The 25,619-nt window shown below is 44.3% G+C and overlaps 1 protein-coding gene and 1 long non-coding RNA gene across 2 annotated transcripts; one reads left to right on the top strand and one right to left on the bottom strand.

Annotated features, from left to right (window-relative positions):
- The first annotated feature begins 303 nt into the window (after nucleotides 1-303).
- LOC306656667 lies at nucleotides 304-25,101 on the top strand. The gene is made up of 8 exons (XR_013762603.1): nucleotides 304-337; nucleotides 7,790-7,947; nucleotides 21,320-21,455; nucleotides 22,199-22,352; nucleotides 22,794-22,888; nucleotides 23,374-23,639; nucleotides 23,942-24,643; nucleotides 24,870-25,101. It is a non-coding gene; the product is annotated as an uncharacterized lncRNA (long non-coding RNA).
- Nucleotides 7,246-17,166, bottom strand: CCL5 (C-C motif chemokine ligand 5). The gene is made up of 4 exons (XM_079132120.1): nucleotides 17,034-17,166; nucleotides 13,228-13,308; nucleotides 11,887-11,998; nucleotides 7,246-7,466 (listed from the first exon to the last, which is right to left on the bottom strand). The coding sequence occupies exons 2-4, from the start codon at nucleotides 13,301-13,303 to the stop codon at nucleotides 7,379-7,381; spliced, it is 276 nt and encodes a 91-aa protein (XP_078988246.1). The 5' UTR covers nucleotides 13,304-13,308; nucleotides 17,034-17,166; the 3' UTR covers nucleotides 7,246-7,378.
- Nucleotides 25,102-25,619: the final 518 nt, after the last annotated feature.

Raw genomic sequence — 25,619 nt, 5'->3', positions numbered from 1 at the left:
CTATTACTACTGCTCAGAGAATTAAAGGGTATAATCCATGGCAATCATTTAGTACTGAAATGTTCAATATGAAGCCACTTGCTACATATGGCTCTTGAGTCCTTGCAATGCAGCAAGTCAATTACATATCAAAAAAGATAACAATTTAAATAGACTGTGTTAAGTAAAATACGCTATTAAAATTAATTTCACTTTTTCTTTTTTTTTTTAATTCACTTGTTTCTTTAAAAAAAAAAATGAGACCTCTAGTAAATTTGATGCTGTTTTTGTGGCTTTCTAAAAAAAAAAAAAAAAAAAAAAAAAAAGAACAAAGGAGGACCAGATTGCAAAGCAACCTGTAAGTTGATCTGAATACTGTTTGGTTATTTGAGGATCTTAAAGCATTTTGAAAAGGTCATTTGGTTAGGGACATGAAAAGGTAAGAGTTGGGTGATATGGACTAAAGGTGGGGAAAATACAAATGACTGCTCATTCAGATATTTATTGAGTATCTGTATCTGCTAGGGATGTAGTTATCTTTCCTGCCTTCATGAATGTAATAGGTTAGTTAGGAAAGCAGACTTTCTTTAGATAATCTATCTCTTAACCATATGTGTGTGTGTGTGTGTGTGTGTGTGTGTGTGTGTGTTCCTGCAGTACTGGAATGGAGCCCAGGACCTCATTCATGCCATACTGCTCTTATCACTGAACCACACTCCCAGCTCTTAACTACAGCTCTCCTGTATGGGGGTTTGGGGTGGGTCAGGGACTTTCTCTGAGGATTTGACTGGGATTCATCCTTATCTCTTCTCAAACCCCCTATCTTTACAACATATCTCTCTGTGCAATAGGAAAAAGGGACTTCAGTCATAGGTTTTTAAGTGATTGTCATGATTTCAGAAAATGGAGCACTGATTTATGGTGAATAGTGTTTCCAGATTTAGCAAAGAACAAGCAAAACAAACAACAAAACAAAAACCCAAATAGGATGTCAAGTTCAAGTTCAAGTTGGATTTTAGGTAATGAATGAAATATTTGGGAATTTGAAATATACTTATACTAAAAAACATTCATTGTTTTTCTGAAATTTAAACTTAATTGGGCCTTCTGTGTCAGAGAATCCCCATGTTAACGAATAAAAAAGACTCCCATTAGTAAGCACTCCCTGCATGGCGCAGGCCTTGTAGATTTTGTGTCATAGCAACTCTGCAGCAGGTGGGCAGGGGCTGGCCTATGGCAGAGGAAGCTCCTGAGGCTCAGAGAAGAACGTGACTCATCTAAGAATGTCTTCTGTGAACTAGTCTGCATGGAAAGGAGTAGTTTGTTGTTCCTTGTGCTTTGACACATCTCTTGGGGTGGCCAAAATTAGAGGTCTTACCTGGTAGTAGGACAAGGGCGGTAGAGCACGAGTCATGGCTTTTCTGAGTTCTGGCAGGAGGATAAGAGTATGTATGCATGGTACAATAAGACAGCATGCAAAGTGGCTTAGAAATACAAATTAAAACCACCCTAAGATTTCATCTAAGTCCAATTAGAATGACTATTATCAGGAACACAAGCAATAATTAGTGTTGGCGAGGATGTGGGGAAAAAGGCATACTCATACATTGCTGGTGGAGTTGCAAATTGGTGCAGACACTCTGGAAAGCAGTATGGAGATTCCTCAGAAAACTTGGAATGGACCCACCACTTGACCCAGCTATCCCACTCCTCAGTTTATACCCAAAGGACTTAAAACCAGCATACTATAGTGATGCAGCTGCATCAGTGTTCATAGCAGCTCAATTCACAATAGCTAGATTGTGGAATCAACCGAGATGCCCTTCAATTGATGAATGGATAAAGAAACTGTGGTATATATACACAATGGAATACTACTCAGTCATAAAGAAGAATAAAATTATGGCATTTGCTGGTAAATGGATGAAGTTGGAAAATATTCTAAGTGAAATAGGCCAAGCTCAAAAAACCAAAGGCTGAGTGTTTTCTCTGATAAGTGGATGAAGATACATAATGAAGGGGTGTGGTGTGGTGGGGGGGATGAAGAATAAAGGAACTTGGGATGGTGTAGAGGAAAATGGGGCAGGAGGGGTTGGGGAAGGAAAGATAGTAGAATGAGACAGACAGTATTACCCCATGTATGTTACATGAATGGTGTGAATCTACATTGTGTACAACCATAGAAATGAAAAGTTGTACCCCATTTGTGTATAATGAATTCAAAATGCAGTCTGTAAAAATAAAAAAAATTTAATTAAAAAAATCATTCAGGCATTTGTTTATTCAACACTTAGTGAATACTAGCATCAGATATTTTGCTAGATAATAGGGAGGTAAGAAAGTAAGGCGTGATTCCTGCCCTTAAGGGGCTCATAGTCTCACAGTACAGGACTTTGCTACTCTACATGTGGTCTGTGGGGTGGTGGCTGTGCCCGAGCCTGGGGCTCCTCCTAAATGCTGATCTCAGCTCCCCCTTAGACCTACTGATCAGAATTTTAATTTTGACAAGATTCCAGGTAATTCCTACATGATTGAAATTTAAGAAACACGGAGACTAGCAGGGTATTCTTAATCTGGGCTGCATAATAGAATTATTTGGGGGAACTTTGAGCATGTCTAGGCCCCAGGCAAGCCTAATTGAATCAGATTCTGTGGGGAAAGGGCCTAGGCATTTTAGGAAGCTCCCAGAAGATTCACATGTTCAGCTAAAGGTAAAAACCACTGGTCTAGTTCAGTTTCTCAAACAAATTTCAGTCTCTCAAAAAGTGTGTAAGAATCACTTTGCAGAGCTTGTTTCAAACACAGATTTCTGGAACTCTTAGTATCATTTCTGGGACTCTTTATATCTGATTCACTGGATTTGGGGTGGGCTCTGATAATTTGCGTTTCTAGTAAGATGGTGGTGCTCTTGCTCCTGGAACCACATTTTGAGAATAAAGGAAACAGAAATGTTTCTTAGTGATTAACGGAGAGAAACAAGTGTTACACCTCACAGGCACCTCATCTAACCTGGCTGGAAAGATCTGGGAAGTTCTCCAGGGGAGATTATACACAAGTCAGTCTTCATACAAGCTGGAGTAAGCCATACAGAGAAGGGGAAAGAGCATCAGGCGCAGGGAACATCTTCTGTAAAGACTTGGTGGCATGAGAGTTGGGGCGGAGAGCAGGGTGCAGGTGTGGGAGCAGAAGCTAGGGAGACACACAGGGTCCCAACTTAAGAGGACCCTGTAAGCCCTGCTGCGGAGCTAGAGACTTACTTTGAAGGCTGCCAGGAGCCATCAACATGTCCAAAGGCCTGCCCTGACCTTTCTCATGGATTTGCTGAACTCAGGCCCCTGCCTGGAATGGGGAGCCCGTAGCCTTGCTTTTTCAGGCCCCTGCCCCTGGCTCTCTTCCTGTTCCTTCCAGCCTCACCTTTGTTCCTGTATTCATAGTCTAGCCATGGGTGCTTGATCATTGACCTGGCGATTTCAGAGATATCTCCTGATTTTTCGTAGGCCATCCTCTTATCCTGGTGGGGTTAGAGGGATTCTGGGCAGCAGGGAATTCAGGGCTGTAGGGGAGTGGTGGCACGACTGGAGGAGACCTGTCCTCTCGAACAAGAAGGACCACCGAGGTAGAAGCTTCCAAGTGTTAGCAACCAGATCGCCTTGGTAAATAGAACACTCAAGTTCCATTCTTTTTTTTTTTTTTTTTTTTTTTTTTTTTTTTTTTTTTTGCGGTGCTGGGGATCGAACCCAGGGCCCTGTGCTTGCAAGGCAAGTACTTTACCATCTGAGCTATCTCCCCAGCCCTCAAGTTCCATTCTTGAGACCCACTCCTGGCATCTAATGGCCAGTGGACAGATCTGGTTACTTGACTTATCTGAGCTTCACTTTCCTCGTCTGAAAAGTGGAAAAGTCATGCCTGTCTGGCCAACTACGAGGGCTGTGGTGAGGCATAAATTAAAAAAGAAAATCAAAGCATTCAGTGAACTGTTGGGCTCAAGTAAGCCCACATTAGGGGCAGGGGTTGTTCTCAGGATTTGCCATCAGGAAGATGGCTGTGATGGATAGCCCCTTTTATACATACACTCCCTCCTTGGTTGTAAGAGACAGTACCAGCAGGGTGCAGTGGTGCATTCCTGTAATTCTAACTCAGGAAACTAAGGCAGGAGGATGGTACGTTCAAGGCCTACCAACTAAGCGAGGCTCTAAGCAAGTTAGCAAGACCCTGTCTCAAAAAAATAAAAAAATAAAAAGGGCTGCTTGTAACTTAGTGATAAAGCATCCCTGGGTTCAATCCTGAGTCAAAAAAAAAAAAAAAAAAAAAAAAAAGCGTTGGGGACAAAACAAGCAAACAAGCAAAAGGATACCAAAGATCTGTCTTTCCTGCCTCCCACTTTTGCATATGCTGTTCCCTGTACCTATCAGTATTTTCCCTCCCTTTTCTACCTGTTAAACTTTTACTCATATCTTTCAAACGCCATTTGAATGTTCCCTCATATTAGCCAGGTGTGGTGACCTATGTCTGCAATCCCAGCTACTTGGGAGGCTGAGGCAGGAGGATTCCAAGTTCAAGTGCAGCCTTGGCAATTTAGTGAGACCCTATCTGAAAAATCCCATCTGAAAAATTAAAATTAAAAGGGCTGGGGACACAACTGAGTGATAGCATACCCCTAAGTTCAGTCCTTAGTACCAGAAAAAAAAAGGTATCTCATCTCTGAATTCTCCTCCCCAGGATCCCAGCCCCACCCCACTCAGTGATGTAATTGCCCCAGCCCACATGTCGCCACAGCCTTCTGTACAGTTGTTTCTTTTTAGGTGTTTATCATATGTTTACTCTGTTCATAGGGCCATATTCCTCACTGAACTGTGACCTGCCTAAAGGTGAAGATTGTGGCTTGTGACTATGTACCTCTTTATTCTGATCTCCCCACCCCACCCTCAGTGCCTACCACAGTGCACACAGCAGGCAACCCATTGTAGCAAAAGTACATGGGCCATCAAGTCATCAGACTTTACATCACCAGAAAACTGGCATGATGTACTTTGATGTAGTGTTTTGAGAAAGACAGCATCACCCCATGATATGCCTACAAAAATGTTTAACCTAAATCTAATTATGGGTAAATAATCAGATAAACCCCAAATGAGAAACATTCTACAAACATCGGATCTGGGACTGGGGATATGGCTCAGTAATAGAGTATTTGCCTAGTATGCACAAGGCCTTGGGATCAATCCTTAGTACTGGGGAAAAAAATCTGAACTGAACTGAAAATTATCAGTGTCCTTATGAAAAAATGAAAAAAATATGCTAAAGGACACAAAAAAAGACATGAGACACATAAATCCAATATGTGTACATAATTGTATCCTGATTTTTTCCATTAGTGCAATTTACTTTTCTTTTTTTTTTAATTTGTTATTTTTAGTTGTACATGACAGTAGAGTACATTTTGATGTATTTATGCAAACATGGAGTCTATCTTATGCTAATTAGGATCCCAGTCTTGTGGCTGTACATGATGTGAAGATTCATTGTAATGTATTCATATATATTCATGGGACAGTTATGTCAGATTCATTCCACTATCTTCCTATTCCTGTCCCCCTCCCTTCCCTTCATTCTAATTCATTTGTCTACTCCAAAGAACTTCTATTCTCCCCTTGCCTTTGTTGTGTGTTAGCATTGGATCCTTAATTTTAAAAAATAGCTATAAAGGACATTATTGGGACAATAAGAGGAATCTGATGATGGATTGTATACTAGAAAATAATATCGTGTCACTGTTAAGTTTCCTGAGTGTTTTGCTCCTTTTGTGATTCTGTAGACCGTTCTTACTATTAGAATATAGATACTGAAACTTTTAGGGGTTAAGTGACATCATCTCTGCAACTTTCAAATTGTTCTGATAAAAGCATATATACAAAAGAGAGAGGGTGGGGGGAGCAAATATAGTAAAAGGTTAATATTTGAATCCAGGTGAAGAACACATGAATGGATTCTTGCAAATTTATGTCAGTTTGAAAATTTGCAATTTGAAGGTAAAAAACAAAAAATATGGCCTTTGGCATTAGACCTTACTTTTTGGGGGGGGTGTAGGGTTTTGTGGGCAAATCATTTCCTTCTCTTGCCATGTTTTTTCTTCACTGTAAACAGGGCTAATAATAACAACTACTCCCCATAAAAAGGATGATGAATTTGTGAGGCTGAGCCCAGGATTGGTGCATAGTGAGTGCTCAATTAATGTTGCCTATATCTGTTGTCAGTATATATTCATGTGAAGGGAAACATAGTTGTGAAAGTTGGAGTACTTCACTTTAGAGGTACTGGTATGGTTGTGAAAACCACAGAATGCCTCATTCTCCTGATTTGAACGACTGGAAACTTCAGGATTGCCACTATCCTGTTCTAAGGACAAGGGTGGTAAAGAAACCCACTGGGGATTAGGTAGAGGGTAGGCTAATGTGGAAGGGCCAACCAAAGTTTGAGGAAACAGGGAGGTACCACGACAGGGAGACAGATAAATTCCTGGGGCTTGGGGCTGGGACATAGTGACTGTTGTCCCTTCTACCCAGTGGATAAGTCACTCCTTAGTTACTTTGCCTGCTCTGCCTGCCATTGCCCACTCCTCACCACTCCTCAGAGAGAGAGAGAGAGAAAGAGAGAGAGAGAGAGAGAGAGAGCTTTTGCTCCCAACCTTGCTCACTGGGTGGGCCATGGCCCCCAAGTCTAGTGTGGGCAGCAGATATATTCAGACCTGGACCTCTGTTGCTTAGTGCTCATGGGGAAGGAGGGTTCTCAAGGAGGAAATCAATCCAGGAGCCAGCTTTGTAATTCACTGAAAATTTTAATGAAAAGCTGATTTCTGCCAGATCTAGTGGTGTGGTCCCAGTTACTCAGGAGACTGAGGTAGGAGGATCACAAGTTTGAGGCCGGCCTGGGCAACTTAGTGAGACCCTGTCTCTAAAATTAAAGGGCTTGGGATCTAGCTCAGTGGTAGAGTGCTTGCCTAGCATGTTCCATCCCCAGCACTGGGTAAAAAGAGAGAAAATAGCTGATTTCTTATGTTGGATAGTCAGCCCTCCTGAGGGCCTAAGATGGCAACTTTGGCCATGGGAGAGTTCTACAGGATCCCAGTCTTCCTTCTTTCCTTGAGAGGCATGCTGACTTCCTTATCTAGTCATAGAACCATAGCCAAGCCAAGGGACTAGAGACTTCCTATTGCCAAGGCAGGACCTTAGTAACGCCGTCAGGCTTAGGTCAGGGAGTCTTTTCTAATTGCTGCTGTGTGGTAGAATCTCCCCTCCAACAGGTAAGTGGGAGTGGGAGGCTGGGGAGTAGCTTCCCAAGGTGGTTAGGATGAGAGCAGGAAGCAACAGATGAGTTGACACGAGCTGAGGTTCAAGGTGTCCTAGCTCATCTCCAAAGAGTTGATGTACTCCCGAACCCATTTCTTCTCTGGGTCGGCACACACCTGGCGGTTCCTTCGGGTGACAAAGCTGTGGGAGAGGAGAAGAGAGCGAGACCTTGTAAGTACCAGGACAGCCAGTTTAGGGGATGAAGTGGATTGAGGCATTAAAGGAGATGGTGATGGGACTGGAGTATGGCCTTTTTGGAGCTCTCTGAAGTTTTATTTCTTTTTAGAAAAAGATATTTCTTCCTCTGTTGGGTCTAAGGGCTCCAAGCCAGAAGCAAACTTGTATACATTGTGACCCCCACCCAGGCACATGCAGCCTGCAATGCTAAGGGGATATGGAGACTCTGGAGCCCAGGATTGAACTGGCTAACCATTTGCCTTTTCTCTGCACTTCCCTTTTCCCAGGCCCTGTGCGGGTGCTCACCATGCAAAGAGAAAAAATGTTCCCCAGGATGTGCTTAAGAAAAGTGCTTAAAGGAACACATGATTTTACTGTAGACAACACAGTGCCTGGCACAGAGTAGACACTCGACAAATGAACCCATGAATATATCTATGCACAGGTGGGTGAACGAAAGAACGAGTCTTCATTACACTACTTAGTAGTTGGATCACTGTGGACAAATCACATAGGGACTCTGAGCCTATTTGCTAACCTCTAAAATGTGGATAGAAATAATTTCTGCTTTGCATAATTGTTGTGGATCTCAAATGACATAATGAGTTTTGAAAAAAAATACAAGAATAACATGCGTGTATAGTTATTGTTATTGGAATGCTATGAGACCTCTGCTTTAGGGTGGATTAGAGCAAAATGAGACCAAGGTCCTGGTCCTGGACCTTGGCCCAGAGAGGTTGAGGGACTTGAGATTGGCAGTGCCAAAATGCTTCTACCAAATTACCAACCAGAATGTAAAGGATGTGAAGGTAGGAGGCCTTATCTCTACAGGTGTCGATGGTATAAATTGGAAGTATAAAAACTGGGAGTCATGAAGGTCAGTTCAGCCTTGCCTCTCTGCTGGGAGCCTGGTTTTTGGTGGGGCAGACTGTGGGCTGGGTAGGAGTGCTACCCATTAACACATATTTTGGGGTGGGGGCAGCCCTGCCTACTTGGCCCTTTTTCATTTTGGCTTCTCCTTTAGGATGTGTTCCTACCCATTACTCTTATTTTAGGGGGGATTTGAACATGTGTTTTACTTAAGTTAGTATATCTGATTAAATATTTTAGAGGTTCTCATAGGAAGAAAATTAACTATTGGGCAGCTATCTGGAAGTTTATTTTAAAAATCTTATTGAACCACACAGTATGCCATATTATATGGCCTAACAAAGGAATTAATTATGTATTCCAGGCAACAAAGGTAATTTGTAAATCAGACTGTTTTTGCAATAACTATCATATTTTAAAAATACTGTGTGTTCCCTAGAATGAAGAATTATGCTCAAATATATTCTGATATGCTATGTGCCTACCTCATTTAAATATCTTTTTCATTCTTATAGTTTGATTTCATTCTTTCTATAGGCATCTATCCATATGTCTTTCAAAGTCACTAACCTTGTGTAATTCTGATTCCATGTCTAACAGCATTTGAACTTTTTAAAAAATTTGTGGTAAAACACATACCATCATCTTAATTTTTTTTTCCCCAGGATTAAGCCCTGGGCCTCATACATCTCATACATATTAGGCAACTGGTCTACCACCGAGCTACACTCCCGGCCTGTTTTAACTCTCTTAAAGTATATTCTGCATGTGTTTGTGCCCAAATATTTTCAGACAAAGTGAAGGTTTAGATGTGTTGTGAGAATGAGGATTTCTGGTTGCTCTTTGGGCTCTATTATGGATACTATTTGTTCTCAGGGCAACTCTTCTGCTGTTTTGAGCTTCACCCAAGATCACTTGTCCATCTGTGTCCATGGTGAGCAGAGCTGATGAGGAAAGCAGTGGAAGGGGTGTTCTTGGCTCTTCTGCCTCCCCGCCATTTGTTTTCTTATTGGAAAGGTGTGGAAGCTTCAGACATAGACCCTGTCCTTTTCAGCCCTCTCTCCTCAGCACCCTTAACCTGTGGCCAGGAAGTCAAAAGGTCAGGAAACCAACACCTGAGGTGAGCCTTGCCCAGTCTCCACTTCCTCCTCCTTGCAGCATGATACCAAAGAACAGGTACCTTGCAACCGCTTCCTTCCCTTCACCCATTTTCAGGACCCTCTACTTGTCTGACTTCCTTCCTTCCAACTTCAGAGCTGGCAATCTCAATTGCTGCCCTTTTCTCTGTGTTCTTTCCTGAGTCTTGGACCCTGGGGCCTGGCACATAGTTGGTGCTTAATAGATATTTATTGAATGAGCAAAGAGATGAATGGATTGCATTCATTTCTTAAATTTCGCTTATTACTTTTATGTATGTCAGGGAGTAGTTGAAGCATTTTTATTCTCATGGTGACCAAAGGAGGGAAATGCTTCTATCATTCCATTTTGGTGGAGGAAATTGAGGTTCAGAAGGTTAAGTGAGGGACCTAAGTTTACCAGGTGGCATGCATGGTTCTGATATGGCAGACCTGCTCTAGGGCCTGTGCTCACCAAGGCAATGCCACCCTGCCTTGTTTGTATTGGAAGGCCCCTTCCTCCTCTAAGAGAATGTCCTCAGCTACCAGCTCTTTGTTTACTTTACACTCTCCTCCATCCCCCAGCTGTTTCCACAGGGTTGTCTTGCCTCCTTCCTCTTTAAACAGCCTGTCCTTGAGACTTAAGGGCATTCCACTCTTCTCTAACTATGTAGGCAGAGTTCTCAGCTACATTGTCAACCTCTCTCTCCTCTTTGGCCCTGACCTCAAGTCCATTGCCTTGGCTAATTCCACCTCGAATGTTCCTTTCTCTTGTCTCTCCTTTCCTCCTCCTTCCAGTACCACACATCTGGGTAGCTACAGTAGCATTTTAACTGGACCCCAATTTTCTAGGTTTTCCCTGTTCTGGCTCATTTTACACTTGACAGTTCTGTTTTTGCTGGTTTTCTTGACATCCGAGGGGTCCCCTTGGCTTCCCTACGTGGAGTCTCTACACAAACCAAAGTAGAATCCTGCAGGCACACACTCTGCCTGGTGAATTCCACCCCACAGGCTTCTCCTGCCATCCCAATCGTGCCCAACAGCACCTTTTGCAGCAACCTCTTCTAAATCCTCTCTCCACCCTTGGAACTGGACACATTCCCTCTCATCCTGCGTGATGTTCTTTGAAAGGGTACTCTAGTCATTGCTGTGTCTGTCTCATTGCCTATTAGATTGTGAGCCCATAGGGCGGGGATGATGGTTTTATTAATCTCTGCCCATAAGAGATGCTTAGGGAATAGTTTATTTCCTTTTGAAAACTATTCATTTTCAGAAATAAAATTGGTAATGTAAAATATTACCAGAATATTTTGTTTCACCAGGCCCCAAATCCACTTTTGAATACCTATAACTTTGCATGTCATGAACATTTTTTTGGGCTAAAAACTTGGAATTTTCATAGGAAATTTGATGATAGCCCCATTTTTATCCCCCTTGCCTTCAGTACTAGGGAATGAACCCAGGGCCTTGCACATGCAAGGCAAGCACTGAACATCTTCAGACTTTTATATATATATTTTTGAAAATTTTGAGACAGGATGGCCTTGAATTTGCAATTCTCCTGCCTCAGCTTCCCAAGTGACTGGGATTAGAGGCCTGCGCCACTGGGTCAAGCCCCATTTTCAGTCTCTTATCATTTTCCATTTCTTAAGCAACTAAGGAGGCTCCAGAGACAGGCTCTGTCCTCACTGTGCAATCTTGGAGAAGTCAACAAACCTCTCTGGAGTCTCAGTTTCATTATCTGAAACATGGAATAGTGCTTACCTGTCAGGGCTATCATGTGAAATTTAGAAGTAATGTACATAAGGCATTGGCACATAGTAGGCACTTCCCATTCAATAGGGACTATACATTTCCCCAAATGTATCAGCTTGCATACTTAAAAGTGAATCTCTCTCTTTTTAAAATTTCTTCTCAAATGAAAAGCTCTTTTTTTTTTTTTCTTTTTTTTTACTGTTGCTATTTTGTTTTGCTTTGCTAACCCCTGAACTACTTAGACCTCCTCCCCAGTTCCTTTGAGGTCCAGGTTGGTTTGATTAGGTGTGGGATGTGGGGGACTCTAGGGTTCTTCACTGGAAAGGAATGATGGAGTCTATCTTCTCTATGTCGGGGCATTTCAGGCTCTTTTCAAGTAAAAGCTGCACCAGCAAGAGGAACCCAGGACCTAGCCCAGGAAGTGGGCAGGGTCCTCCAAAGACACCTTGTCTAGTTCTTTTACATTGTAGCTGGGAACCCGGAGGCTAAAGATGGAAGCACTGTGGCTCCTTGAGTAGCTGGAGGATGGGTGGGAGTGGGTGGGGCACCCTCTGAGAGGGTGCCTGGTATTGGAGGGATTGGCTCTGGGAGCCAGGTCATCCCTTTCTCACCCCTCTGGAGGAATCCATGGGATTGAGACTCACACGACTGCTAGATTGGAGCACTTGCTACTGGTGTAGAAATAGTCCTTGACGTGGTTGCGGGGCACCGGGCGGGAGATGAAGGCAAAGCAGCAGGGTGTGGTATCCGAGGCATCTGTGAGAAAGGAGGAAGAAAGGACACCCCCCTTCATTCATTGCCAGTGCACTCTGGGCACTGTGCTGCTATTTTACATGACTGATCTTGAAAAGACTGTTATCCACCTTGGAGGAACTTGGTAGTGGAACTTTGTAAAGGCACTTGGTAATGGACACACAGTAGCAGAATAGAAATTCCAAAAGAAGCCTGAAAGTATCTCTTCCCTGTCAATTGATCCTTGAGCCAAGCTTATATCCTTTCCTTTATATCATAACCCACTTCCCTGGGCTCTCAGGTCATGCTGGGCCTCCTTCTCCTCTGTCATGGGTTCTCTGCTCTCATTCTCACCCTTCCAGAATCCCTGATGAATTCAAAACTTGATTTATTTGAAATCAAGGTGGGTGGGTTTGGGAGGAATTGGTTCCAAAGCTGGCTCCTTGGCTCAGCCAAGATCCTAAATGGATTCAGAAATTTGCATATTGCGTCCTGGGAGTCCTTGATGGGGCTGTAGGAAGAAGGGCTTCAAATAGAGAACCTCTTGTTAGTCAATTAATAAGATGCTGTTGGAAAGTGTAGTTGTCTCTTCCCAGCAGAGCAGTAGTATTTATCCCAGTCGGATGGAGTTGGATTTGAATACTTCCTAGGTGGGTGTGCCCTTAGGCAAGTTATTTAACTTGCCTGGGCCTTTGTTTCCCCATCTGTAAATCTAGAACAGCTACTCAGAGAATATTTGTATAAAATAAAATGACAGGTAAAGCAATCAGCACAATCCCTCCACAGTAGACTTTTAATTTGTTTTAATTATTCTTTCACGAGCCCCATGTTTTTTTCCATCTGTGAAATGAGAGACCATGACCATCTCAGGAGGATTTTGTTGAGAGTTTAGAATTTTCTTAGAAATCCTGCTGGGGACAGGAAGAGTCATTCAGTTTTCAAGGTCAGTCCAGCTTCCTCTGCCTACCAATACTCCCAGCATCAGACCACACTCAGTGAACACCTACAAAACTCAAGGATTATAGACCTTGGAGACCCAGAAAAGTTGACTAGGGGCCCTGCCACAAGTGGCATAGAGATCTATCAGAGGTAACAGGACATCTGGGTAAAACAAAATTTAAGAATGTAAATAACATGATGCAGACAGTATACATGCGATAGTTGAAAAGAGGGCAAGAGCTGGAATAACAGGATGGGGTGGACCTTCTAGGCAGTGGGTGGACCTACTCTGTGGTGTCAGGGCGCAGACTTACATGGGGAGGCAGATGCAGGAATGCAAAAGGCGGCAGCGGTGAGGATGACAGCCAGGGTAGCTGCGGTGACCTTCATGGTACCTGTGGGAGGAGGCTGTGGGTGATGCAGGTGCTGTCTCAGGAGTCTCTGCAGGGATCCTCTGCAGCTCAGGCTGGCTTTTTATAGGACTCAGGGCCAGTAGAGGGAGCACCCCGCCCCCAAGGGGAGTTTCCAAAGTAGTGACCAAGCACTAGCTGATATCATAAGTGAAATTGCATAAATTGGAAAAGAAAACTGAAATAGCCTCTGGAAATTTGAGTCTATTTCCTGCCCTCCCATCCAGAGTGAGCTCATCAGCTCCCCCTTGACCAAGTACCGCGATGGAAACCTCTTCTGCAGGCATCCTCAGCATCACCTCCAGGGCAGAGTCTCCCCTAGAGAGTAGGAAGCTGCTATCGTGGGAGTAAGGGGGTGGGGTGGGCATGGTTAGGACAGGATCAGAGCCACTGGATCTTTTTGGTTTCTTTTACAGGTCCTGCCTGTGGGTGCTGTTCTACTGGGGAGGGTCCTTTGGACATATAATCTCCAAGGGAGGTGAGGGAACCCACTCTGTGACTGGAACAATGGATCTGAGCTGGTTAGTGGCAACTTTTTCACCAGATGTGAGTTGAATGATTCCTCCGTGGGAGCCATTTCTCCACAAGGGCTTTCTTGCTTTCATCAGGACCACAGGGTCGTCCACCTTTGCATGCTGGATTGTTCCCGACAGTTTAGCCTGGGTGGGGCTGAAAATGGGCTTCCGAATTAAGAGAAAAATGTTTATTGACAGTAACAAAAACAAATTAAAAAAAAAAATGTAACCCAGTACTGAGAATATTTTCTTGTTAGGTACTGTCACATGTAATTAGTGGCTGGGGTTGACTAAATCACCTTCCTTACTACGGCAGAGCGGTCATCATTGTTACTTTAAAGAACGGAAACTGAGGCTCAAGGAGGTTCTTTGCATCTACGGGGGCCCACAACCTTTAAGTGGGCTCTGAGACCAGATTTTTTTGGATGCCTGTGTGGCTCACATCAGGGAGGCAGCCCTGGAGGCCTTGTAGATGCCAGGTGCACTCTACCACTGAGCTACACCCCAGCCCCAAGAAGTCTTCCTTTAAACAGAGAGGTCAGTTGAGCCTAGAGAGGTTAAGTGACTAGCTGAGGGTCATTGCCTATTAGTGACAGAACTCAGTGTTGAACCCATGACCACTTTCTACTACACTCTATTATTTCTAAAGAAATCCCCAAACTCTTGCCAAGGCAATTTTCCCCTGGGTACTCTGTTTCCTTTCTTGGTATCAGTTTCCTTCTTTATGGAAGAAAGGAAAATATTTCCTGGGCACCAGATATGCTGAGTTGGGACACTAGCTGAGCAACCCACACACAGATGGGACAACATGTTCTCATCTATGCATCCTAATGAACCTTCCTACTGTGTGTAAGTGTGTCTGTGGGGGACTGGCGATGAGTTGGTAGGATAGTGGTTGAATGGGAATAGGCACAGGGAATCTCAGGAGCATTTTTCTTCCCTTTTGGTGGTTTTAGTGGATTGTGAGGAGCAGGGAAGGGGGAAGATCATATATATATTTTTTTTTCTTTTTTTTTTTTTCCCCATTCCTATCACTCGCTTCCTCTTGTGCAAAATCAGGATTTGGACTTGACCTACCAAGTTATCTTTAAGTTATTCTCTGGCTTTAATGTGCTGATTCCATGAACAAATGAGAAAGCCTGTGTAAACAGTATGGAACTTGGTACCGGGTGGGGGTTCAATGAGTGGCCACTCTCATTACTATTCACCTAGTACTTTGTGTTCCTGAAAATTAGGAACTCCTTCCTGTGTGACCCACTGCACTGATGGTTGAGAGGATAAGGGACATAATGCCCAGGATGTGTTTAGGGGGCTGTGAAGTGAGGTACAAATAACATGGAGCCATTCCTGCCCTCCCTGTCCTTTCAGGGTGCTTGGTCTACACTGCTCAACACATTGCTGCTGAGAACTGCTGTGATGCAGGCACTGTTTTAGGCACTGCAGACACCCTGGTAGGCAAGGTGTTCAAAGACCTGCTTTCTGGGGCTGTTGTGTGTGGGAGTAGGCTGGGGAGGGAGACAGACCACACACAAGTAAATATATATACTCCTTAATTGTGAATCATCTTTCCACTGGTCTTAACTCCAGGAACACAGTATTCCATCTTATGCCTTTTCTATTTGTCTTTTAGAATCTCCCCTTGCTTTTCATCAACTGTCTTGGATATGATACATGCTAAATCAATAACTTCATATAGCATCTTCAAAATCCAGCTCTGAGCTGGGCATGGTGGCACATGCCTGTAATTCCTGCTTCAAGGGACTGAGATAGAAGGATCCCAAGTTGGAAGCCAGTGTGACACCAGTTTTCCTGTCTTAGTGTGACCTTGTCTCAGAATAAAAAATATAGGGCTGAGGAGATAGCTCAGCTGGTAGAGTGCTTGCCTTGCAAGCACAAGGCCCTGAGTTTGATCCCCAGTACTGAAAAAAAAAAAAATATATATATATATACTTATATAAAAGTTGTAGGGCAACCCTGAGTTCAATTCCCGATACTGAAAAAAAAAAGTTCAGCTCTATTACTTATTTCTATGTATTTTTAATAAAAAAATTTAAGATGTACAACTTGAAATTTTGATAATACACAAACATAGTGACATGATAACTGCAGGCAAACAAGTTAACATATTCATCTCATATAATTACCGCTTTCTGTGCATGTTGTGCATACCTTTCTCTTAGTAAATTCTCAGTATACTATATGGTATGATGATCTATAGTCTTCATGATGTAGTTTAGGTCTCTAGACTTATTCATCCTATATTATTCCACCTCTGTCTGCTTTGTCCTATCCCCTACTTCCCTGCCTCTTGTGACTACAGTTCTACTCTTCATTTCCATGTATTCAACTTTCATTAAGATTCCACAGATATGCGAGATCATGCAGTATTTTTCTCTTATGGCTGGTAAGAATGACTTTGAATAAGTTTTCTTACTGCCTTTGGGCCCGAGTTTCCTCATCTGTAAAGTGACCAAACCTGTTTTGGGTAATGGAACCTTTTGAGAATCTGATGGAGGCTGTGAATACTTTCACCAATATATAGTGACCTACACTTGTTATTTGGCATACAGCTGGTTCATAGACCTGGCCAGCTCATAGATGAGCTGCTCCAGCTCACAAGGCCAGGTCTCATCAGACCTTTTCCATAAGTCTCACTGAAGCCATGCACACATCCTTCCAGTCGACTCCACCCCTCCTGTCTTGGCCCAGACTTTGATTTCCCTCTGTCATTCACTCTTCCTAAGCTAATCTGACTGCCAGCCAAGTTATATGCCGACCTAAGCTGACTAAGCATAGGCAGGGAAAGTGAAATTCTATTCCATTTGAATTCCAAGGCTTTGGTCACATGTGGAGTTTCCCCAGGATGGTGTCGGTGGCAGTTCTGGCTCTTCTGGCTACTCTTAACAAAATGCCTGAAGCAGGGAATGTCCACACATCCTTTAGGAATCTGGTCCCCCCAAAATAGCCAGAGGCAAAGCCATTTCTCCTCATGGGCTTTAATTAGAGAACTGTTCCCCTGTTGATCTCTCCTTCTCTGCCCTTCCCACCTGGGACAGGAAGCCCCTGCCTCACTCCTCTGTTTCTGCAGGACCCTGCTTGGGGCAGGTGCTCTGCTTGGTGCTGGCTGCAGGACCTGCAGGAGGCAGCTGTGCAGAGGTTCAAGCTGGGATCTCCTTGCAGGCTCAGGGGACTTACCAGGTGGTGGCAGGTCCAAACCCCATCCAGGACTATTTCTACTGCCTCCTACCCTTGCCTTTTGGTCCAGCTCTGGATCGTTCTTTCTGTGTTTTCTTGCTCTGCCTCTTTTCCTCCTTTTCTTCCCTTCTTTTCCCTCCCTGTCACCAAATGTGCGTTTGACTATGTCAGGGGTGCTGACTTTAACAACTTGTCACCAAATGTGTGTTTGACACACACCGAGGTTCTGACTTTAACAACTGTTTTCCTAGTTCCAACCACATTCAGACGGAGGGCTGCAGCTTGGCCTCCCCCCAGTCTTCTCACCTTCCCCACACAGGACAGTGGCTGTGCACACCCACTTGGTCTCTGCAGCTGGAGACCACATGTGGTGTGTTTGTTGCTGGGAACGGTGCTCATCTGCCTGGGGTTACTGGAGGAGCCCACCACAAATTACCTTAGGGTGGGGTGGCCCAGGGAGCAAGGCCCTGGGGAAAGTACTGGTTCTTTCAAAATTGCTGAATGGCAGGTGACTTCTGGTCCTACTCTTCTAATACATCAGAGTCCATTTTTGCTGCTTTTCCTCTTTTTCAGCTTTGCTGCTTTTCTTATGTGTGTTGGCAACTTCCTTCCCCTTTCTTCATGCACACTGCTTTAAGAAATGTTCTTTCCTTTACTCTCTAGGAATTCTTATTGCCAGAGGATTGCCCCTCATTTCTGCTGTCCCTAGGCCCCAGCAGAAAGCCTGGAGGTTGAAATTACTTTTTAAATGTCTTTGAATGAATTATTAACTTGTATATACTTTGGTTTCTTTTCTGAAAATGCAGCTAAGTATACCTAGCTCTTAGGATTCCTCAGAGGATTAAATGAGGTAATTAATAAACTGTCCAACATCATTTCTAGCACAAAGTAGGTGCTTGTAAAACAGTTCCTTCCCTTTCTATTTCCAAATTTCCAGTATTTCTTTTTTTTTTTTTTGTAAACTTACATATATACAGTTGTTGATGGACCTTTATTTTATTCACTTACTTTTATGTGATGCTGAGAATTGAACCCGGTGCCTCACACATGCTAGGCAAGCGCTCTACCACTGAGCCACAAGCCCTTTACTTTATTTTTTTAATGTGGTGCTGAGGATTGAACTTAGTGCTTTCCACATGCTAGGTAAGCGCTCTACCACTGAGCCACAAGCCCAGTCCAGGTCTCAGTTTTCTTCCCTCAATGTTCTTTCCTTCTCAATGAAGGTCCTCATCTCAGACGAGAACTAGGAAGCCTGGGGGTCGGGGCAGGGAATTGGACAGGGATTTTCCATGAGCTGTCAAGTGCCATGCTAGACCCTGGCAGCTTAATTTTTATTAGGGAGAAATACATAGAAAATGGGGATGACTCAGACTTGCCTTGAGATTTTCTGTCACTGTGCAGCAGACCTCCGACACTCAGCCTCATCCTCTGTCCTTCACTGGATGTCTTTCTCTCGAATCTGGCCATGGAGTGAGGTGTGCTCCCTCCTTCTTTCCTTTCACAGGCTAGTATATAGACTCTTTTTCGGAGTTTCACAGACAGGCTTATAAAGGAAGTGACAAAATTTGGGCACCTACCAGTGCTCTAATTGCGGTCTGTATTCCGTTCCTTTTTAAAGTTGATCCTGGAAGTCCCTTGGCTTCCTGTCCATTGCTTCTGATCTCTGCTGCTTCCCTTCCCTCTACCCACCTCCCTCAGCACTTAGGCCTGCAGAATATTCTGACTAGAATATTGGGTATCTTAGAACCTCCCTAGACATTTGCATTTTTGAGGAGTTTCAGCTTGGGTGAGGAAGTCCTCTTGGGAAAATTTCCTCAAATTAGGGTTTGAAAATTCTGTTCCTTAGTCATTTCTTTTAGAGTCAACTTTGAGCAGCAAAGAGCAGGAGCAAGGGACTAGAAAGTAGGAGACCTGAGTTCTAGTCCAGGTCAGATCCAAAACTAGCTGTGGGATTCAGTTAAACCATTTGCCCTTTGTGGGGACTCAGTTTTCTCATGTGGGAAATGGAGGTCTGAAAATACTATTTCTGAGGACTTTTCTTCTTTTGGTTAAAAGATGAAAAAGTAAATGATTTCTAGTACACTAGAGTGGGATTTGGGGGGCAGGCACCCTACTGCTCCCCCAAATCAATTTGCATGTTCCAACTAATATTTCCATCATCATCTTGCTCTGCTACTAAGGATACACAGTCCTAGGAGGCTGTGAGATGACCAGCCAAGTTTGTGTCATTTGCTTGCTTCTTGGCTGGAAGAAGATAGAGCATCTGATTTTCAGGATCACTGAGACTGTATCCCCGGTGGAGGTAGTTCCACAAAAGACATCAAGATGATATTGGGAATGGAGATTGCTATGAAGAAAAATAAAAACAAAACAAACAAGCAATATGACCAACCATTACCCCTGCTGACTGGCTACCCAGCTATCCATCTATCCATTCATTCATCTGCCCACACATCCATCTATTTATCCATCCAACCATCATGTGATGATACCCAGTGTGCTCTAGAAGTTATGCCAAGTACTTGGATATAGTACATAGTGTGAGGTCACCAATCAGAAACATCTCAAGAGTCTCCTCACAACGGATTTACCTTGCTGAAACAAAGATATTCTGGAGGATTCAAAAGAATATTTCTAGGGACACGACATGTCATTATAGCTATGGGCAGATGAGATTTTTCTGTGAACATCCCATACCACTAGGAGACTGCTTATTGTGGATCAGAGTAGAATGAAACCAAGATTAGATACCAGAAAATCCGGGATGCCTCTGGTCTCTGCTTCTCTCTAGCAGTGGGCAAGTCATACCCCCTTTTCCTTTTCTCTAAATCGAGAAGAATTAATGCAAGAATCTCTGCCTGGGAGACCTCACGGAATGTCTGTGGAGGTGAAGCGAGTTAATGGGTGTGAAAGTATTTTCCAAGTACAAAGAAAAAAACTGTTTCACAATGGTTCTTCCATGTCCAGAGGGCTGACATAGCACCCATTCACTGCCCACCACTCCAGTGGTGTCTCTGGAGAGGATCTGTTGAACATTTCAGTTGCTTGGGCTGATAGGTGAATGTCCAGGTAATCACTGTAACCCAGAGAAGGGAACAGTCAGGCCTCTGTGAGCCTCAGTAGCCTGGAAATAGCACCTGGATGAGGATGTAGGTGTGAGACTGGGCCTGCTTGTGGGTGGTAATGAATGCCCAGGGGAGGCTCTGAACTGTGTGGGAGGCCCAACTATTTTTGCTCACAGTAGGAATAAGTGGGATTCTCCAAATTGTAGCTGAGTCAACAGAGGAGACCACAGCTTGAGGTTAGAGGGTGAAGCTTATTGTTTGGAGGAATTATCCCTGGACTTAGAGGATTCCCCAGGACCCTGAGTGAAGCATGTCACTTCTTTGAACTTCTTTTCTCATCTGTGAAATGGGTGACTTGCCTGCAGGGAATAACCTGTTGGTGGTGCTGGCTCCTTTTCTGTCCTTGTCCTGTGCCGAATTGCTGGACCAGGCATTCATCTGACTGTCCCTCAGCTAATCTCTTCCACCAAGAGGTCTTTTCTTCATGTAAAACTCACTCCATTTGCTGCCTTTCCTTTCGGGCTATACATTGCTGTAACCTCTGTAGGCTGAGGATAATCCATTAGAAACTTAAACCCACAAATTGTATTTAATAAACAGTAACAATCCTAGTTCTAGGAATTTATCTTACAAATGTATTCACACTTGTAAAACTTGATTGCTACAAGGTATTTGTGGTTTGTAGTAATGAAGATTAGAGGCAGTTAATTGTCCATCAGTAAGGGACTGATGACATAATTCTGTAACTCACAGGTAATGGAATGTCAGGCAGCACTAAAAAGAATAAGGTAACTCCCTTGTATTGTCCTTGAAGAAAAAAGGGGCAGTAAAACACCTGAATGGGGCTGGGGTTGTGGCTCAATAGCAGAGCACTGGCCTAGCATGTGTGAGGCACTGGGTTCGATTCTCAGCACCGTATATAAATAAATAAAGAAAAAGGTTCGTTAACAACTAAAAAAATATTTTAAAAAAATCTGAATGCCCCTTTCTGTTCCCCCAAACCTTGCAACACTAGGGAACAGTGAGAGCAAACCAGCCTAGCTGGGAAGTCCAGCTTGAAGGACACAGGCTCTATCTTAGGCACACTGGGAACGAGGGTGAGTTAGTGCTATCTGTAGAAAACTACCTACTTGCATGTATAGCAGGACAGTTGCTTCTTGGGATGCTGGTCACACAAGCAAACTAAGCAAGCTAATGCTGATGATGTCACTGTTTCTGCAGCCTAAGATATAAAACTCCTGGTGGTGACTGGGGCAGAACTGAAGGCACTGAGGAAAGGATACACACCACTCATCCATCCGGCCACCACTGGACCAAACGCCACGGAGGGAGAGGAGGCAGGGCTTGGCAAGGCACCGTGAGTAACAGGTGCTCTCTGTCAGCCTGTTGCCACAGAACTCTTTTTGGAGCAGTTACTGGTCTCTTGAAAGCTTTTCCCAATAAATCACATCACTTGCGCCCTGCCTCTAGGCAGTTTCTTTGGCCTGCCTGCAACCTACCCCGGTGCCCTGGCATGACTGGGCTGTGCACGTGACATCCGTACGTGCAGACGTGGAATGATCTCTAAGATAGAGCAAGCAAAAAAACGAAAAACAAATAAAAAAACAACAAACAAACAAAAAGCAAGGGAACAGAATGGTCTACATGGTATGCTTCAACACCACCCTTGTGAAATGCATAGGCATCTATTTTGAGGTGGTGTAAGAAGCCAGTAATGGCTACCTTCCTGCGAAGAAGGATGAAGGAGGGAGTTCTGGTGGATGGAGGGAGACTTCCTTTTTCTTATATATCAAGTTTGTAAATTTTGGACTTTCTGTCATGTGAATGTTTGATCCATTTTAATGTCATGTCCTGGTGTTGGAGAAAGAATCCCTCGGGAGCTCATGCAAGTCCTGGAGCTTCTTCTGCCCCTTGTATGGGTGGGAGCTCAGGCTCTGCAGAGAGGTCCTCCAAGGTCTTGTGACCGTCTCGGCCCCTCACCCCACCCTTCACCACACTGGGGAAACAGGCTTTCAGAACCCTATTTTGACACCCAAAATACCATCATCCCCTAGAAGAAGAGTCGGGGGAGGGAGGGCAGATCATTATCTCCTCTGACAGAGGGTATTGCATGGGGAGAGAGCACAGTCTTCAGAGTTGCACAATCTTTGGTTCATGTTCTAGCCTCCGCCATTTAAGCTGTGCAAATTCAAGTGACTGCCTTGCTTTTGCTGGACTGTTTCTTCATCTGGGAACAATGCCTGGCACATGGTAGGTGCTCAGCAAGTGGGAGCAGTTGTGCTCCGTGGGTTGGAGGGAAAATTCCCATGGAGCTTCATCCCTGTCCTGGAGCTTTCTTGCCCCTGAGACCAGCATTGTCTGCCCTCAGCTGCTCTCAGGAGAGGTCCTCTGAGATGCCTGACTCACGCAGTGGCTCCTCCCTGTCCCAGTCCCCTCTCCCCAAATCCTCTGTCATATCAGGTAATGCCTCATACAAGTGTTAATTTAGTTTTTTAGAGGAGAAGAAGTTTATGTGGGGCTCACAGTTTCAGGGGCCCTAATCCATAGAGGGCTGACTCCATAGCTCTGGGCCCAGGGTGAGGCAGAACATCACAGCAGAAGAGTGTGGCAAAGGAAAGCAGCTCAGGACATGGCAGCCCAGAATATAGGTATTTATTTATATATTGAATCCTTACGATGAGTCATCAATAGGTAGCATTATCATCCCCATGTCACTAACAAAGAAACCAAGGCTCAGAGAAGTCGAATGGCAGAGCTGCCGTGTGAATCCGAAGTCCAGCGAGACCTCAGGTGAGTGAGTTTCCTTTTCCATGGCAGCTACCCCTCCTCTTGCTCCTGTGAGCTGAGCTGTGGCAGGGTTGCTGCCACTGAAATTGGGACAGAACTGATGCTTCTGAGAAAGTGATAGGGAGAACCCCGGTTAGAAAAGAGGAAGCAGAGGGGCTTTTCTGACTCAGGAGTTCCACTGGAGGGCCACTGGGGCAAGCCCTGCCATTGTGAGATGTAAGCAGACTCTGGAAACGCAGAGCTGGTCACCCAGCGGGGGATTTCTGGAGCTTGGGTGGGGAGGAAAGGGCTGCCCTAGAGGTTGGCAGGAACTGTCCTATGGTAAGACAAGAAAGGAGGTGGGCGGGCACCCAGCCAGTCCTGCACCAGCAGCCACAGGCTGCTCTCCAGCCCAAGAGGGAGAAAGGCAGCAGCCCACTGTGGGTCAGCCTCAGAGTGGAAGGAGGGAGCTGTGACCAGATCAGGGCGACACCTGCCTCCCTCTGTAGTTCTCCATCCAGAAACATAACTGACAAAAAAAATTAATGGCGAGTGTGCACGGAACACAAACATATCTGAGATTCAAATGAAAAAGATTTAAATCCTTATAAGAGATTTGAGTGATATGGAAGAACTCAGAGTTGTAAAAGGAATCTAAATCTACAAACTCAGCTTGACAAGAAATAAATTTCAGTCCTATAACTTAATTTGATGTACACTTTTCCTGCTGGCCTAATAGGAAGCTTTAACCTCAGCCTTTCTGGATCGGGTTCAGGTATTTGGGGGCCCATGGGATTATCTGTCTCCCCAAGTTCTTGCTGAACCATGCTCCCTGGAGTTAGCATAGCTGTGGGCTTTCTGGAAGTTTGAGGTCACACTTGAGGAAGGTTGTGGAAACCCTGGCCCATCTGCCTGGAGGCTCCCCACAGCCCTGGAGGCTTCCCCCTGCCTCTGCTGGGACATGGATGCAGCATCTGCCTCCCTCCAGTTCAAACTGGGAGGCTCTTTGTGGCTTGGAAGACAACTTCCCTCCTCTGGCGAAGACACTGAATGTATATCCTCTTATTCTCACTGCAGGACACTCAGGATTCTAGAACACACAAGCCAGAGACAGTTCCGCTTTCTATCCTGCCTCGTCTCTCCCCTGAGAAGGGCAGAGATGTATACACTGGACTGTCTTCTCGAATGACAGAAGGGGAAAGTGGATAAAAATAGGAAAATATCTCACAAAAATTTCCTACCAGAAAATAAAACATGAAAGCCCATCTTCCCATAGCGCCCTCTTTCCCACAGTCACTTTTAGGAAGAGTCTGTCCTTCTTTTTCACACAGGTAGATTTGGTGACCTGTGCTAGTCCCTAAGAGAGTGATGCTCCTCTACCCCCAGGGCGCTTCCCTGCCCCTCCCCAGGCCCATTTCACCTTTAAGACGGTTCCATGCTAGTGGGCAGCAGAGGAGAGGGGGGCATGGGAGCTGGCTACATCAGCCTGCTCCACATGTTGTCACCTCCCTTCTTACCCACAGGAACACGGTTCCCCAGGGAGCAGTACCAGTCACCACCTCTGCTTTGCTACTCTCTTAGTCCTCCATCTCATTAAAAAAAAAATTGTTGAGGTATAACTCGCATGGACTGGGGTGTATAAAACCTGCAGCTTTAATGGATTTTTATACTTAAATGTTCTTATGTAACCACCAGACCACTCGATTCCAAGTAAAGAACACATTTGGATCCACAGAAGCTTCCTTTTGTTCATTCATAGTGAAAATTCATGCCCCAGAGGTAACTAGTATTTGACATCTTGACAGTTTAGATTGTCCTTGAATGTCATATTAATGGACAACGTAGTATATGTTCTTATGGTCTGATTCTTTTGCTCCAAATTGTGCCTGTGAAACTTCTTCATCTTGTGCTTATCCATCGTCTATCCTTTTCATTGCCATGTAGCATTCCACTGCATGGATACACCACAATTACTAAAGCTAAACATGATCTTCTCTGATTTCAGGTCTCTCGCACCCTCTTTTATCTGAAGGCAGAACTTCATGACATACTGCTTGTTAGCCCTGGACTCCAGCTCTCCACTCCTCTGCCCCTGCCTCTGAATATAAAGGACGAGACTTTCTATTTTTTCCTCTTGTCTCTAAGTCATATTTTCCTCTCTCTGAGGCAGCATTGGCTTTATATTTTCCCTTAGGGCCCCTTGATAAGGGACAGGGAGAGAACTCATTTACTGAGGAGGAGCTCAATTCGAGCTCTGCTGCACTTGGAAGAATGGACTTTGTTTTTGTTGGACTTTGTCAGAGAGAGAGAGGAGAGAGAGAGAGAGATCCTACCCCACATGGGCATCAGTAGATCAGTAGAAGGGCTCATTAATTTTTGGTTGAAAGTGGCAGAAATGTAATCAAAATAAGCTTAATCAAGCCAGGTATGGTGGTGCATGCCTGTAATCCCAGTGGTTCAGGAAGCTAAGGCAGAAAGATTGCAAGTTCTAGGTCAGCCTGGGCAACTTAGCAAGACCCTGACTCAAAATAAAAAAATAAAAAGGACTGGGGATGTGTTTTAGTGGTAAAGTGTCCCTGGGTTTAATCTCTAACCCTGAAAAAGCAGAACAAAACAAACACAAAAACCACCTCGTCAAAAAGGAAATGACTCATGTAACTGGAAGATGTGTGAGCAGTTCAAGCTTCAGGCCCAGCTTGATCCAAAGCTTAAATAATGTCTTTAGGAACTTCTTTAAAAATTTCTAATAATGTAT

This window comes from Sciurus vulgaris (assembly GCF_902686455.1).
Source record: "Sciurus vulgaris genome assembly, chromosome: 3".
Taxonomy (NCBI): domain Eukaryota; kingdom Metazoa; phylum Chordata; class Mammalia; order Rodentia; family Sciuridae; genus Sciurus; species Sciurus vulgaris.
Note: the sequence above shows the minus strand (reverse complement) of the source record. Positions and strands in the feature narration are given on the sequence as shown.

What these genes read in the sequence shown, in the direction of transcription:
- CCL5 (XM_079132120.1), bottom strand. Translation starts at nt 13,303, where the DNA reads ATGAAGGTCACCGCAGCTACCCTGGCTGTCATCCTCACCGCTGCCGCC. An exon ending in TCCTGCATCTGCCTCCCCAT is followed by an intron (nt 11,999 to 13,227) that starts GTAAGTCTGCGC and finishes CCTTTCTCACAG; the next exon opens with ATGCCTCGGATACCACACCC. An exon ending in TGCTCCAATCTAGCAGTCGT is followed by an intron (nt 7,467 to 11,886) that starts GTGAGTCTCAAT and finishes CCTCTCCCACAG; the next exon opens with CTTTGTCACCCGAAGGAACC.